General features: G+C 50.4%; 1 protein-coding gene across 2 annotated transcripts in view; it reads right to left on the reverse strand.

Moving 5' to 3' along the window:
- Positions 1–17,128, reverse strand: part of CD72 (CD72 molecule) — a 122,195-nt gene that overhangs the window by 55,658 nt on the left and 49,409 nt on the right. For both annotated transcript variants that reach the window (XM_075575298.1, XM_075575290.1), the window contains exons 6-7: positions 13,082–13,196; positions 11,948–12,073 (exon numbers count right to left, since the gene is read on the reverse strand). In XM_075575298.1, the coding sequence (XP_075431413.1) occupies positions 11,948–12,073; positions 13,082–13,196 (241 nt within the window). The remainder of the gene's footprint in view (positions 1–11,947; positions 12,074–13,081; positions 13,197–17,128) is intronic.

The raw sequence follows: 17,128 nt of genomic DNA on the forward strand, positions 1-17,128 counted from the left end.
AGCAGCCGCTGAGTTAAGCTTTGCCGCTGCCAAATCTTCTGTTATAGAAGCAACCTTGCCTAGCTTACTTCTGTCTGCCCTATCTGTGATGCCTATCACCTTTACTAAAATTTCTGTTTTGCAAGGTATTTCTCCTAGTAAATCTGTGATACCTGCCATTCCTTTAATCAGTTCCAAAACCCCTGTCACTAAGTCTCCCATGGAGTCTGATGCCCTCACTAGGGATTCTCAGGGACCCAATTCTGTAACAAGCAAGATGTCCCTTGTGTCTGTTGGAGAGTTTACCCCAGTTTCTCTCACGGATCATGCCACAGCCTCCGGGATGATTAAAAATGACTTTAAGTCTGGGATGCCCATTCCTGTAATAATACTGTTTCACGCTGATTCGCCCACAGTATTCGGGGTATCCACTACTGACTGTATGTCTACTACCACGAACTCAGGGGTATCGCATTTGGAACGTTCCCTTTTTTCAGAAGATCCCGTCTTTAAAATGGACTTATTTTTCTCTGTGTCTTCCACAATACTTGGGGTACTTGCTATTGACTGTCCTGTCCCAAAACTAGGGTTACCTCTCAAAAAGGTGCCTGGAGCTACCGATGTTAAAGACCCTATGTTTAAAACAGTAACAATTTGCATTGCTTCTCCCACAGTATCATGTGAGACCTGGGTACCTGGGACCTCCACTCCGAAGCCAAGCTCTAGTTCTCTGTCTTCTTTCTCTGTGTTGGAGGCACCCAGCTTTAACCCCAAGACTTTTTTCCCTAAGGTTGATGCACCGCTTAACCGCCTGCCTTGTTTTTTGGATAAAATCTGTTTTCTCACCTTTCAAACAGACTCCTTACTCGCAGGTCTCTGTGCGGTGCCCAAAGTGCCCAATCTGTATGGCAATTGGCCTCTCCCTAAGACGAAGACACCCTTACTGGACCTCGTCGCTTTACCTGAAGCGTCCGTTCCTGTTCTCTATGGGTCCACTATGGGTATAGACATGCTTATTATGTCCTTCGCCAAGGCCACAATTTCGGATTTGATTCTCTCTAAAGATCACAAACCAAAGGAAGCGGATCCTTCTTCAACTGCCAGTACCATGAGTTGCATACACACTGCTACAGACTCTCGCAAATTGCTTGGGATAGCAACCCTGCTTGGTATCAAAAGTACCGCTGCAATAGTGTGTAGTGAACCCTCCCGCCCCATTCCCTTGCTAACCACCACCCGGAATTCCTTGGAAGCTAAAGACTCTCGCAACTTCCTCCGTGCTGATTTCACCAAAGACATTGCCTTCTCTGAAGGTCCCTCTGCCATTTTTGTCCGACAATCTGTGTCCTGTGTCCCGTACTCTTGGACTATTACTATGCACCGGACACCTGGCTACCGTCCTTCCGATGTTCCCATTCCGGAGCCCTCAGGTCCCATTGTCCATGTACCAAGAACTGCAGTACCACCGCTGTCTTTCATGGCACTCGCCAATGTACATCTGGATTGTGGACCTAATTCTCGCCGGAGACACTTCAGGAACAACTCAATGTCTCCCAGACCTATGAATGGTCCTGTTCACCCAGGCTTTTCACCCAGTGGTGGGGGTACTGTAAGGAATCCCAACAAACTATGGGCTTTCAACGCCACCTCTCGCCTAAGGAGGTTTAGGAACAATTCCATGTCCCCCAAATCTGTGATGGATCTTGTTCGTCCGGAGGTCTCACCTGAAGGGGGGGGTACTGTAAGGAATCCACTACTGGCTTTGACTTTTGCCTTGCAGACCTGTGCAGTTGCAGGCTTCCTCTGGCAATCTATGGCACAGGTGCTGCCTCTCATTGCAGCTTCTGCCCTGTGCTACTTCATTGGAGGAATTCTCACACACCCTCCTCCTGTGATTGGATCTCCGCCCTTTATATTCTAGGCGTTGGCTCTGAACCAGCGCCGAGCATAAACTATTCCTACCTCTATGTTACTGTCTCTGCCACAAACCACCCCAGGCCTCTCTCCTAGCGTTCTTACCTTCCAAGTTCCTGAGTATCCAGAGGCCTGGTCCTGGACGTCTGTGCTGAAGCGTTGTTGCCAGCACTGGCCTGCTGCTATCTCCTTGCAGTGGCCTACCCTGGACGTCTGTGCTGAAGCGTTGATGCCAGCACTGGTACTGCTGCATTCCCTCCTAGCAGTAGCTACCCTTCCTGTCCTGTGGCCTGCCGCTATTCTCCTGTAGTGGCCTATCCTGGACGTCTGTGCTGAAGCGTTGATGCCAGCACTGGTACTGCTGCATTCCCTCCTAGCAGTGGCTACCCTTCCTTTCCTGCGGCCTGCTGCTATCTCCTTGCAGTGGCCTGCCCTGGACGTCTGTGCTGAAGCGTTGATGCCAGCACTGGCCTGCTGCTATTCTCCTGCAGTGGCCTACCCGGGACGTCTGTGCTGAAGCGTTGATGCCAGCACTGGTACTGCTGCATTCCCTCCTAGCAGTGGCTACCCTTCCTTTCCTGCGGCCTGCTGCTATCTCCTTGCAGTGGCCTGCCCTGGACGTCTGTGCTGAAGCGTTGATGCCAGCACTGGCCTGCTGCTATTCTCCTGCAGTGGCCTACCCGGGACGTCTGTGCTGAAGCGTGTTGCCAGCACCGGTACCTGCTGCATTCCCTCCTAGCAGTGGCTACCCTTCCTTTCCTGCGGCTTGCTGCGATCCTCTTGCAGTGACCTGCCTTGGACTTCTGCGCTGAAGCGTTGGTTCTACCCGACGCTGCCCTGCGGTGAACTTCGGCCAGCCTGCTGTCTCCTCCTGCTGAGATCGGCGTCATGGGCCGAGGCCGCTCCTCGCGCAGAAGCCACCCCCGCGCTCACGCTCCTAAGCTGAAGCGGGGAAATCCTGACTACCTGTTGCCGAACTCCTGCTTCCATAACGACGATGCTGCCTTCTCCAATCCTGACCCTGCGATGTACGACTACGAACTGCGCACTCCGGATCAGTCTGCGTGGACTCAGGTCGGTGATTATATAACCCCACCTCAGCCCCGCGGTCCGGTCCCGGTTTGTGGCGAGCATCGGCGTAACAACAGGACATTATCCCTAATAAGGTGTGGCCGAGCCACGGTGTGTGTGTGTAATGTTATATGTTTATTCTGCAGATCATTTGTTCTTTATGCATGATATATAAAAGGTTGCTGTTGCATAATGCTGTTGTGATGTTCTTGCTCAGGGTATAATCTCTATCATGGGGATCCTGGGCAAGTGGAGGCGCTGCACCGCGATTAATAAAGGTATGACCCCAGGCTCCCAAATAGCGGAGGCTCAGAGCTCCTGAGGACAAAGGTACATGCACCACAGTAGTTCCTTATTGCAGGTGTTCACAAAAAGGGCTACATTTGGAGGCGCTGCTGAGAGCTTAGACCTGGGGTGCCCCCCCTCCCCCACATTTTTTTTGGTGTCTCATTGTGCAACCAACCGCATCATGTCGGTACCCTCGGCACTCGAGGTGCGCAAGTGGGCCCAACGGCACGGGATTCCCTTGAACCGTGTTTTCGCGCTGGGTCACGTCCCCGCCACGATCTCGCTAGGCACCGTGACCGAGCAAGTCCGAAAGCTTCCGCTCCTGGACAATGCCCAAGTACAAGACCACTTCTATGACCGCGACCATACCTGGCGCCGGGTCTTGTATGCCACTGAACAAGACATATGCCCTGAGGCATTGCCCCGTATACTGCTGCTGCCCGAGGCCCCGGGGGTGCGCTGCCCCCTAGTCCAGGCGGACACCCCTGCGCCCCTGGCCACTTCCACCCCCCGGAGAGAGTATGCACCCGCCGTAGGTGCCGCGACGGGAGGCCCCGACCCATCCCCTGACCGTGGCCTGCACCCTCGCTGGCCAGCAGCCCTGAGCCTAGGCTCCTCATCCACCCCGTCCGGCCTACGGGCTGGCCTCAACCGACTTAGCTTATCAAGATCGGACGCTTACCCTGCAGTCGGGGACAGTTTACCGGGAGACCCCTCTTTTCCCGCCATAGCCGCCGCTATCCACAATACCACCCAGTCGCTCCAGTACAGGAAGTTGAAGGCCTTCTCCGGTGAGAAACCCACACCCCAAGGGGAAGTAGGGATAGAGGACTGGCTGGATCATACAGAACAGGTACTGCCTGAATGGACCTGCACGGACGCGGTCCGCAGGCAGCGCATCGTTGAGTGCTTAAGACCCCCCGCGTCCCACATGGTGCACTACTACCGAGATGACAATCCGGAAGCTGAGGCGGCAGATCTCATCTACTGCCTGACAAAGGCGTATGGAGCTCCGGTGGACATGCACACTTTGATGTCAAAATTTCATGCGTTAACACAGAAGGAAGGGGAGATGGTATCCGATTTCCTCAGGCGACTACACCTGGACCTTTGGAATATGGTGAGAAAAGGCGTGTTGCCAAGGGAGGAAGCCAACGGGATACGCACCAATCAGCTGTTGAGGGGGCTCCTACCCCTACACCCCGTGTCGGTGCGGGTCAGTAGCTGCATAATGCCCGCACAAGCCTTGTCGTTCCACGATTTAATGGATCGGGTCCAAGCGCACGAAATGGTGTTGTCAGGGCGTGACCTAGCCACCGGGAAGAAGCCCTCGCCCGGGGGTAAGGAAGCCAAGAAAGTGGACCCCAAGGCCGACGTGCCCGAACCTGGAGACCCAGTCCCCGAGGATGTCACTACCCCGGTGACACCCAGACCTCGTCCCCCGCCAGGGCGGAGTCCCCCAACCAGGAGAGACGAGGCTTACCTTAGCCAAATGCAGTGTTACGCATGTGGAAAGATGGGGCATTTGCGGGCCCACTGCCCCACCTCGCGTAGGACGTCGTCCCGACCGGCGCAATCGATGCCGTGCCAACCCCTGGAGGATAAAAAGGCGTTACTGCCCTCTCAGAACCCCCGAATTGGTCCCGCCTCCATTATTCGCGTCGTCATCGAGGGCATCTATGCCGCCGCATTGTTGGATACGGGATCCCAAGTGACCATCGTATACCGGCCCTTCTACGACCAACACCTGCACCAACTACCGTTGTTATCTGCGGACGCCTTACGACTACGGGGATTGAGTCATGAAGATTACCCCATAGACGGCGTAGTGAAGGTGCAGTTAGATATTCTTCAGCTGAATACTGGTAAACATCATCCCATGGAAGTAGAGGCCTTAGTGTGCCCCGAACCTCAGGACCACCCCAGCGCCCCATTCATCTTGGGGACCAACACTGACATTGTACGTGCAGTATTCCGCCAGTTTTTGCAAGAAGCGGGAGAAGCCCCACTGCTGGCCTTAGCGGCCTGTCCCGCCCTCCAAGAGGTCTGCGGTAGAATTGCAACTGAGGAAGAGTATGGCGTCCTTTACAGCCAAGAACGGGGACCGACTCAAATTCCCCCGGGGGAAGGACGAATGATGGTCGCCGCTTGCCGTTACCCCCGACGACGGTGGGGGGATCAACTCTTCACCGTGGAAAGTGTGGCCCAGGACGAACAACGTTGGGGCTACAAAGTATTGGCCTCTATCAAGGAATGGCCCGGGAAGATTCCGAGGCGCACTGGGGTGTACGTGCAGAATATATCCCCGTACCCACTGACTATTGACCGGCGGCAGACGCTGGGAAGGATATACCCAGTAACTCCCGAAGAGAAGGTTTCGACGGGACCATCTAGGGGCTCATCTACTACCGTCGAGTCAGTGTTAGAGTTTGACTTCGGCGACTCGGCACTTCCGGATGAATGGAGGAAGAGTCTGCAGAACGAGCTACACGACCGAAGGGGTGTGTTCTCCACTGGTGATATGGACGTGGGTTGCAGTCGCAGCGCCCACCATACCATCCGAATGAGCGACGCTACCCCCTTCCGGGAGCGCTCCCGCCGGCTTGCCACCAGGGATGTGGACGAAGTGAGGGGATTAATCGACGAGATGAAAACGGCTGGCATCGTGCAGGAATCTCGGAGCCCTTACGCCTCACCCATTGTGGTAGTCCGCAAGAAGAACGGGACGGTCCGTCTATGTGTGGATTACAGGACTCTGAATACCCGTACTATTCCCGATCAGTACACACTGCCCCGAATCGAGGATCTCCTGAATGCTCTGACGGGGAGCAAATGGTTCAGTGTGCTCGACCTCAGGTCCGGATATTATCAAGTGCCCATGGGTCAGGAAGACCAAGAAAAAACGGCCTTCATCTGTCCCTTAGGGTTTTACCAATTTACCCGCATGCCGCAAGGGATCTGCGGTGCCCCGGCCACGTTCCAGAGACTAATGGAAAAAACCCTCGGAGACCTTAGCCCGCGAGAGTGCTTAGTGTACTTGGACGACATTATCGTGTTCGGGCGGACTCTAGAGGAGCACTCCGAGAGGCTGATGAAGGTGCTGGATAGACTTCAGGGAGAGGGTCTAAAACTGTCACTGGACAAATGCAAATTCTGTCGGTCCTCTGTGACGTATGTGGGTCATATTGTATCGGCTGATGGGGTATCCACCGACCCAGGGAAGATAGAGGCGGTGGTGAATTGGCCCAGACCTCAAAATGTTCAAGAGTTGCGGTCCTTCTTGGGGTTTTGTGGTTATTATCGGCGGTTCGTTGAGAGCTATTCCAGCAAGGCCAAGCGACTGAATGATCTTCTAAAAGGATATCCGGGAGAAACCGGAAAGAAAGGAATCTCGTCGCAGACACCCTTTGGGAAGACATGGACTCCAGAATGTGAACAGGCATTCAAGAACTTAAAGGCCAGCCTCACTCAGGCCCCCGTCTTGGCCTACGCGGACCCCGAAAGAGACTATGTTCTACATGTCGATGCTAGCCTTAGCGGATTAGGGGCGGTTTTGCATCAGAAGTATGAGACCGGGCTACGTCCGGTGGCCTATGCGAGCCGAAGCTTGACCCCTAGCGAACAGAACTATCCGGTCCATAAACTGGAATTCTTGGCTCTAAAATGGGCTGTGCTGGACAAGCTGCATGACTATCTGTATGGGGTACAGTTCGAAGTACGCACGGACAATAACCCCATGACCTATATAAATACATCCGCCAAATTGGATGCCACGGGACACCGTTGGTTGGCCGCCCTGGCCAACTATAGTTTCAGTCTCAAATACAAACCGGGACCCACCAACATAGGGGCCGACGCCCTGTCTCGTCGACCTGGCCTTCAGTCCACCCCTGATGAGGAAGTCTGGGAAGAGATACCGGGTCCCGGGATTCGTGCCCTCTGCTCCGTGGCTGCGGTAGTCGACGACCAAGTAGCCTTCTCGGAATTACGGGTTGCTGATTCGTTGGGATGTCATTCACGGGCCATTCCTCGGGCATATCGAGGTCAAGAAGGGATGAATATCACTGAAGATAATATCATCTCGTGGAGGGATCTAGTGCATTATCAAACTCAAGACCCCATAGTGGAGCTAGCCCGTCAAGCGGTACAACAAGATAACCCTTCGATACTGAAGCGCGCCCCCAAAGACTTGGTGAAACTCCTGTCAAATGAGTTTGGGAAGTTCGAAATGGACAATTGTTTGTTATATCGGGTGATTCCCTATCATAACCATCCCGATCGGCGTCAGCTGTTTTTGCCGGAACGCTTGAGAACCCTAGTCCTCCGGGCCCTTCACGATGACCATGGACACCTGGGCATTGACAAGACATTTGGGCTACTACAGGATAGGTTCTATTGGCCTAGAATGAGGGAGTCTGTGGAGCAGCATTGTCGGAGGTGTAATCGCTGTTTACAGAGGAAGACACTGCCCACCAGGGCGGCGCCCATGGCACACCTGAAAAGCTCGGGCCCCATGGATTTGGTGTGTATGGATTTTCTCTGTATCGAGCCCGACAGTCGGGGCGTTAGTAATGTTCTCGTGATCACTGACCACTACACTAGGTACGCCCAAGCGTTCCCTACGAAAGACCAGAAGGCCGTAACGGTGGCCCGAGTACTGTGGGAGAAATATTTCATTCACTATGGGTTACCCAATCGTCTTCACTGTGACCAGGGCAGAGATTTTGAGAGTACACTGATACGGGAGTTGCTCACACTACTGAACATTGCCAAGTCGCGTACTACCCCGTACCACCCCGAAGGGGATGCTTTGCCCGAGCGGTTCAATCGCACTTTGTTAGATATGCTAGGAACTTTGACGAGCCCGCAAAAGACGGAGTGGAGTAAACACGTCGAGGCCTTGGTACATGCGTATAATTGTACCCGACATGAGTCCACAGGGTACACTCCGTATTTTTTGATGTTCGGAAGAGAAGCCCGGTTACCGGTGGATGTACGCTTGCGGATATCTACCGATGGGGTATCCAACCGAATGCATTTTCGATATGTGCAGCGGCTAAGGGACAGTTTACAGCTGGCTTATAAGTTGGCTGAACGAACGACAGCGCAATTGAATGCGGGAAATAAAAGGCGCTACGATCACAAAGTACGTCACAAGGAAATTCATCCCGGAGATGCGGTCCTCTTACGCAACTTAGGTGTTCCGGGGAAACATAAATTGGCGGACCGGTGGCGGGAAGGTGTGTACGAAGTGGAGTCACAAATGCCTGGCCTTCCCGTGTATCGGATAAAGGACTCTGAAGGCCGCGTAAAAGTGTGGCATAGGAATCATCTACTTCCCATACCTCAAGTAGGGAACGACGAGTTGGAACTACCTGCTACACCAATTGATGGAGAAGTTGGGATCCTAGAGGATGGCTTAGAGACTGTAGAATTAGCCACCTCTGAGGATCCGATGGAAGGAACCTCTCAAAGGGGCCTTCCGGCCGCGGGGGCATCTCCCGAAGGAGCTACGGGTAAAGAGCCTCTTGGCCCGAACATTGACCATTTGACTCCAGTGAGTCAGTCCCTAGATCCACAAAGTCCCTGTTTCACACCCCAGAGAGACTGTTCTAAGGCTGATAACCCCTCCAGGGTAGAGATGGAAATACCAGTTGAGACTGGACACTCTGCAGAGGAAGCAGAGGAGAATCAACCCCGGCGAAGTCAAAGAACCAGTCAGCCTCCCATGCGAATGGCATATGACCAATTTGGGGCACCCCATTATGAGGCTCAGCAGTGGGCTCGGCATAGAATGCAATCTATGGTAGTGCTGCTCAATGATATGTGTAACCTGATTTAAGGGAGAAGTGTCGTGTAAATAGATATATATATGTGGTTTAGGTAGTCCAGCGGGGACGTTGGATTCTGGAGAGGGGAGAATGTAAGGATGTGCATATATATATAGGTTCCGCGCTGTCATTCACAAAGGAAGCACCATATTGTTCTTTTGTCAGCAAGGTCACTGTGTACAAGTTAGGCTGCGCATGTGCGAGAGAAGCGCGCGAAGGGCAACCAATCTGTATAGACTTTGGGGGTTGAACTCTGAACTCCGAACTGTGAGAGAGGCAGCTGAGGCTGAGGACCAATCGGGTGCGAGACTCTGGATAGAGGAATAGGATGCGTGTGGGCGGTGGGTCAGGGCAGAGAGGGAGGTGAAGGAGGAGGTTGGCGGAACCTCGTGTGCGCGAGCGGAGGGTCAGTGACCCGTCCGCTTAGGTGAAAGGTATCCCCCCGGCCCGAGGAGTATTCCCCTGTCATCGTAGGGTGCTGTTTTGTAAGGATGGCCTTAGTTGGTAGGGACATTTCCCATTAGTGTGATTTGGCTGCGGAGCTGCGGCCGCCATCTTGGATTGGATACAGACGGCGCTGCAGCAAGGAGTGACGGCAAAAGGCTGGAGCAACGCTAGGACCCTGCGTGGAGTGTGATGGTCATCGCAGTGACCGGAAGGTATCATTGTTTATAAGTGCACCTACACCGGTCACCAGGCGCTGATCCCGCCTCCCACTAACTAATTGGGCCAACTGTGCAAATCCTATGGTACCATACCTATACTGGTTATAAGACATACTCCTAGGGAGAGTGGCAGAGCCACCTATGTACAGGACATTATCCCTAATAAGGTGTGGCCGAGCCACGGTGTGTGTGTGTAATGTTATATGTTTATTCTGCAGATCATTTGTTCTTTATGCATGATATATAAAAGGTTGCTGTTGCATAATGCTGTTGTGATGTTCTTGCTCAGGGTATAATCTCTATCATGGGGATCCTGGGCAAGTGGAGGCGCTGCACCGCGATTAATAAAGGTATGACCCCAGGCTCCCAAATAGCGGAGGCTCAGAGCTCCTGAGGACACAGGTACATGCACCACAGTAGTTCCTTATTGCAGGCGTTCACAAAAAGGGCTACACAGGCTTACACATTCACCTACCATGCAATGCATTAACGGGTGTGCCTTGACGTGGCATGCAGGCTTACAAATGCTTTGGCCAAAGGGTTTAACAAAATACCCTTTTTCATGAGATTATTATTTTATCTGAGCCTAATTGGTAGGAGCGCAGGAATCGTTCTTTTTGTTTTTCAACATGTATTATGTCTGGTCCCTGGCTTATGGTGCTTATGTAGCTATCGGGGATCCCCGTGGTTTCAGGGGTAACCAGAGGGCTTAACCTTTATTAGATTGCCTGGTTACCCCCTCCTGTCACAGAAAGTGGTATCAAATGTCTCTGGAGTGAGTATAGAGGAGAGGTGGTAAGGGAGAGGAGTACTTATGATTAGTATGGTTTCAGAGGGTCTGAAGCTCTATACATCATAGGGAATCCTCTTTTAGAATGGTTAAACTCTATTCATGTATCAAGGTGTTCGCCGCTACTGCTGTTTTTCTTTCTCACCCTATGCCTGCACAGATCACTGTCTGTATGTAACACACCCCCCAGGCAGCACCCTCCCACACTCGCTATCCCACACAAGGTATCCCTCACCCCTTTATTTCTTTGCCAGATCTTTGGGGAAAGACAAAGGAGAAAAAGCATATGCAAATTCCTGGACCATCCGTGGAAAGGAGAGGGCATCCATTCTCCATGCGCCTTGGGTCCAGCCCTGGGATACAAATCTATGAATTTGCACTGAGAATTGAGTGGCAAATAAATCTGCCTCTAACCTCCTGGCTATTTCTTCCAGGAGAAGGGACTTGCGCCTCTTGAGACATGTTATTCTGAGGATTACCTTTTGGTGAGTGCAGCCACTATTGTGTTTGTCTCTCCTGGAACCAACATTGCTTAGACATATTTCTGTCTTTACAGATCTCAAGGCCAGACTTTTTATGTTAGATGCAAAGAGATATGGAGCCAGGGCCTCAACTCTTATTAATATAGGACACTGTTATTATTATATCTGAAAGAGCTTCCAGAAGAGGACAAGGGGAAGAGACAGAAGAGTCCGTCATTGAGGTCTGCCTTTGACAGCTGATCAAGACAGATTGGCGCTGACCAGGTTGAGATACATGTTCACAAAGAACACACGTGATTAAAAAATATGTATATTTGTAAATTAATACAAAATAAAGAATAACAGAGGTACAAAATTATATTGAAAGTATCCCCAAAAGTGAGTAATAGAAAACCTTACTGAGGCTAACACACATGCAGGTAGAAAACAAAATTAAACAGCAGACTAAAAATTGTTAAACGTACAGTGCAAACAATAAGACTTATACAAAGACACACACAAGCGCAGCATCATCTGTGATTTCCTTACCTCAATGTTATGTCAAAAATGCCATTTATGGCACTTAGTTAGTTAGTGCATGAACCTAAATGTATGTCATTGAACCAGTATGGCCATCTGTTTTCTTACATGGGTTTTCTATACCAGAATAAGTTGTTTTTTTTCCCCTAACCTTACAAATTCCAGTTCCTAAAATAAAGAGTAATGTCACCAAATCTTTAGGTGGATAATTGATTCAATCTGCAATTCACACAATGAATTCTCATGTAGGCAACGCCCCGTTCTGGCATTAATAAAACACGCAGCTGAAACTTGATAGGGACAGGGACAAAAGCAGGAAGTGCGGAGAGAAGTCTGTGTACGATGAGGTGAGTTGGCAGAATAAGAAGAACCCATATTATGGGGCACACGCAGAAAGTTATACCTTACCTGCCATGGCCCGGCACCGGCTGCCAATCTTTGGAGTTGAAGTTCTTCTATTCTCTGCGGGTTCTTTCAACGTTTTCACATTCTCGTACATCTCCCAATCTTCTGCCTCCCTCTCCTGGGCGACTTCTGGGGCGAGGGAGGAATTTGTTACATTTAGAACTTTTTTAATGGGTTTTAAATGTCAGAGATAATAAAGTTATTCCGGTGCCATTCCTTTGCACGGCTTTAATCCCACACTTGCATCCTAGTGCATTTTTAGGACAAAATGTTAATTCGATTAAATAAAACAATGCTATCATTTTTCCTTTTGATACGTCCAAATTTGAATGTATTAAAGGATGTATTATCACTGGGGTATTATGCAAGGAGGATAATAAGGAAAAATAAAGCTGTGCATTAAAGCACCTATATATATCAGCTGAAGGGGATGATCGGGCTGTATTGGCTGAAATTGAAGCATTCAAGTCCATATAGAATAAGCCCCTAAATAAATTGGAAGAAAAAGTGACTATAGTTTTAGCAAAAGATAATTTTAATTTTATTAATAAACACAGAGGACTACATTGGTGATGAATTAGTATAGTTATTAAGCATTTTATGATGAGCTGTTGCTTCAAACTTAAGAAATGAACATTATGAACCAGAACAGCTGAAGTTGCGATTTCAATTCTCAATAAAAAGTTTGCATTGCACAATAATATTAGTACAGATAAAGCTCGTGGTGCACTGTTATTCCCGATAGTAATGCAGCACAATAATATTAGTACAGATAAAGCTCGTGGCGCACTTTTATTCCAGAGAGTAATGCAGCACATTATTTGGGGGCATTTGATATTATTAACAACATTAAAAGTATTTTGATGCCTACAAAGTTTTTTTTAATGTTTATAACAGTAACAATAAAAAATATCTATGCCAGGCCTACCAAAAATACAGCAAAAAACTGCTGTTTACACAGAATATCATTAATAAATGAACATGAAGGTCACAATGACTAAAAGGATCATACTGGGGAATGTAGATGCACTTTCACATGACTTGTAGACGTCACAGAAGTCCTTATTTAGGATGGGATTCTATGCAGATTTGCCCGTTGGCGGAAGCTTTAAGTAGCGTGACACGCAGAGGGGTTACCTTGGTGAGGGGGGTCTTTCGGTGGTGGTCTCACGAACCTCAGGTCTGCGTAGGTTACAGCATCAGCCATCTCTGCCCAAGTGGACGAGCCAGCAGCTCTGAATAAAGTGCGTGTCTGATCAAAAGAGGAAGCAAATAACTGAGGGACGCACGATGAGTGAGGAAGAAGAAGAGGGGAATTACGTGCAGATGGGCTCAGTCAGGCAAGAATTTGCTGTAAATGTCATGTTATTTCCCAGTCCGTGGCCCACATTTAACCCTTCAGCCCTGCGCAGCCAGAAAATGACCTCATGCTGAGATGTAAGTGAGACGGGGGATTTTGCAGTTAGCTGCGACTGTGGCGATTCACACGGCTAGCACACGGAAAGTCACATTGTGATGAGAGGCTCATTTAGATTTGTTTACATTAGAATAAAGGTGTCTGAGAGGGGATATGATAACTATATACATATCCCTTAAAGTGGGGAGATGAGATGCCACCAGCAGCAGAGGAAAGGGTTCTTTACCGTACGGGCACTTACAGGGTGGGATTCCATACCCGTGGAGACTGTGATGGCAGATACAATAGATATCTTCAAGATACAATAGATATCTTCAAGATACAATAGATATCTTCAAAAAAAGTTTGGACGTCTTTCTAGAAAGGAAAGGTATACAGGGATATACCTAATCTGTAAACATGGGAGGGATGTTGATCCCGGGAGAAATCTCATTGCTATTATTTGGAATAATGAAGGAATTTATGTTTCTCATGAGACAGCATTGGATGATACGTCACTGGTTTTTCTTTGCTTGGGTTCTTCTGGATCAATACAAATATAGGATAAAGTATCAGTCATCTAAATTTAGCATAGGTTGAATGGATGTCTGCTTATTTTTAACCTCAACTACTATGTAACTGTCAGGAATCGGCGTTCTCCTCGCTTCCCACACAGAGCACTCCCTCTCCGCAGGGAGCCCCTGGACACACAAAACAATCCTGCCTTACCGGCCTCCACGGCTCCTCGCCCCTGCCGCCGTCGCGGGATCACTCCCCTCGGCGATTCCTCTGCTCAGCGCCGGGCGCGCCCACGCCCTCCTGCACGCACACCTACACGCACGCCAGCCTCAGACGTTATGTGCATGCATTCCCAGCTTACAGAGCACACGCCTAACAGAGCACTTTTAACCACTGCTCCTGCAGCGAGGCGTCGCCCCCAAGCATCACACAGTTCCATGCAAATCAATGACTACACTCAGCTGGGCTGTAACACCTCCCTCCTATCAGGGAGGACTCCTTGCAGTCCTCTAGGCCTGCCCCCTTTTCCCATTGGCCTGTCCAGCTTTATTATGCCTGTGCTTCCCATCACTCGTCGCTCGACATAGTCTCTGTATGGAAGTACTTCTGGATTCTCTCAGTGTTTTCACCGGTTCTGATGCAGCTCGTACGACTACCCCCTCTGGCTCTCGATCTCGGCACCCCTTGGACAACGCTCACTCTGGTAACCCCTTGAACACGGCTTGGACTACGACCTATCTCCACTCTCCACTCCCTGACCTCAGCAAGGCATTCATCACTCTATCTCTACAACCGGTACCGGCAAGTATTGTCTACCTTACTACACCTGGCCTGGCAACGCTTCATACCACACTCCGGACACGCTCCCTTTGCTGCGGGTGCGTGTATTACCACTTCCCCCTTCAGCTCAGGGGATGGGTCTGGTCTGCGGGCAGCACCGGCGTAACATTATGTCGAGCCCACAAGACGCAGACCAGACCGAACTACAGCAGTTTCTCTCTAATCTGTTCAGCAAAACCAGACCATGGCGGATCAAATTGTGGCACTTACACTCCAGGTCGCAGTACTCTTAGACAGGGTACCGACCGCGACCCCGCCAGATGTAAGACCCCACTCCGCAAGCGCAGTTAGCAGCTCAGATGTAAGGATTCCTCCCCCCATGCCTTATGCAGATGAACCGCAAGATTGTAGGGGTTTCCTAAACCAGTGTGAGGTGCAGTTTGAAATGTCCCCCCATCTCTACAATACTGATCGCAAGAAGGTAACCTACATTTATAACCTCCTCACTGGCAGCGCCCTGGCTTGGGCTTCCCCGGTTTGGGAGCGACGTTCTGACCTTACCCAAGATTACCCGGCATTTAAAGCCGAGTTTCAACGGGTATTCGATTCCCCCGCTCGTCGGGAGATGGCATCTGTTTCTCTCCTCCAGATCACTCAGGGACGGTGAATGGTGACGCAGTATGCTGTGGAATTCCGGACTCTAGCAGCCGAGACTAACTGGGGAGAAGAGGCACTCGTCTCCGTATTCTGGCAAGGCCTGGCAGATCCCATCAAGGACGAACTCTCTCGCCAATCCAGGCCGGATCAACTGGAGGTCCTGATTGATTTGGCCGTCCAAGTGGATCAACGCATCCAGGTACGCCGCTCAGAGCGTCAGCACACTCGCTTCCATAACTTTCAAGTTCCGTTCCCCAGTACTCTCAGCAGCACTCCTGCTCCCCCAAGTACTACCACACCTCTTCTTCCTGCACTGGAGTTGCCAGAGCCAATGCAATTGGGGGTACAACGCATCCGCACACCGATACGGCAGTTCCGCCACACCGAGGGTTTGTGTTTCTACTGCGGATCCATGGAACATCTGGTTCGGGAGTGTCCACTGTGTCTGGGAAACGGGAACACCCAGTGAGTACAGAGGGGCTCTCTCTGGGTGTAATGTCCCCACGTCCCCTTTCTAAAGGTGAACTCCCTAAGAAACTTACTTTTCCAGTCTTCCTTTCAGGCGATAAGTTCAAGACTTCTACCGCCGCTTTCATTTACTCAGGAGCTGGAAGAAACTTCGTGGATTTTGAATTCGCCAGGGTAAACCGTATACCACTAGTGAGAAAGAAGGTTCCCATCGCACTCGTCGGTATCGATGGACGTCCTCTTACCCCGGCCCACATCTCCTTAGAGACAGCTCCCTTGCTTCTGTCTTCACATCTGCACAAGGAGACCTTAGTTCTCGATGCCATTCACGCTCCTGGGATACCCATCACCCTTGATCTTCCTTGGCTACAGCTTAACAATCCTCTCATTGACTGGACTGCCTCCGCTCCCATTTCCTGGAGGTCGAGGTCAGGCGAGACTCATCAACTGCTGGCCAATACCTCTGTTCCCGAAGTTATTCTACCTTCCATTTACCATCAATTCCGGGACATTTTCAATAAGGTATAGTCAGACCTCTTGCCGCCACACAGGACTTACGATTGTCCAATCGATTTACAGTAGTTCCTGGTTACTCCCTACCCAAGTCCAAGACCTACCCCTTGTCGTTACCAGAATCTCACGCTATGGATGAATATATCCAGGAGAATCTCAAGAAAGGCTTTATTCGTCACTCCAATTCCCCAGCAGGGGCTGGGTTTTTCTTTGTCAAGAAAAAGGACGGGTCGTTGAGGCCTTGCATCGACTACAGGGGTTTAAACCAGATAACTATTAAAAATCGTTACCCCCTTCCCCTTATTACCGAACTGTTCGATAAATTACAGGGGGCCAAGATTTTTTCCAAGTTGGATCTGCGTGGTGCCTATAACCTGGTGCGCATCAGAAAGGGGGATGAATGGAAGACGGCCTTCAACACACGTAGTGGACACTACGAATATCTGGTAATGCCTTTCGGCTTATGTAATGCTCCCGCTGTCTTCCAGGATTTCATCAACGACGTCTTTCGTAAGGTACTCAATATTTTTGTTATTGTATACCATCCCCAACATTCCTTCTGGAGTACCAGTCGTAGATGAACGCATTTCTTCCCTCCAAACCGCATGGTCCAGGATTCAGTCTACCCTTCTCAACTCCTCCCGCAGATCGAAACTACAGGCCGATCGTCGTCGTCGTTCGGCGCCCAGTTACAAACCAGGGGATTTGGTATGGCTCTCCTCTAGGAATATCCACCTCAAGGTACCATCTCCTAAACTGGCACCTAAGTTCCTGGGACCCTTCCCTATTTGTGAACAAATCAATCCTGTGGCATTCCGGCTACAACTACCACCCAATATGAAGATTCCCAA

This window comes from Ascaphus truei, chromosome 1 (assembly GCF_040206685.1).
Source record: "Ascaphus truei isolate aAscTru1 chromosome 1, aAscTru1.hap1, whole genome shotgun sequence".
NCBI lineage: Eukaryota > Metazoa > Chordata > Amphibia > Anura > Ascaphidae > Ascaphus > Ascaphus truei.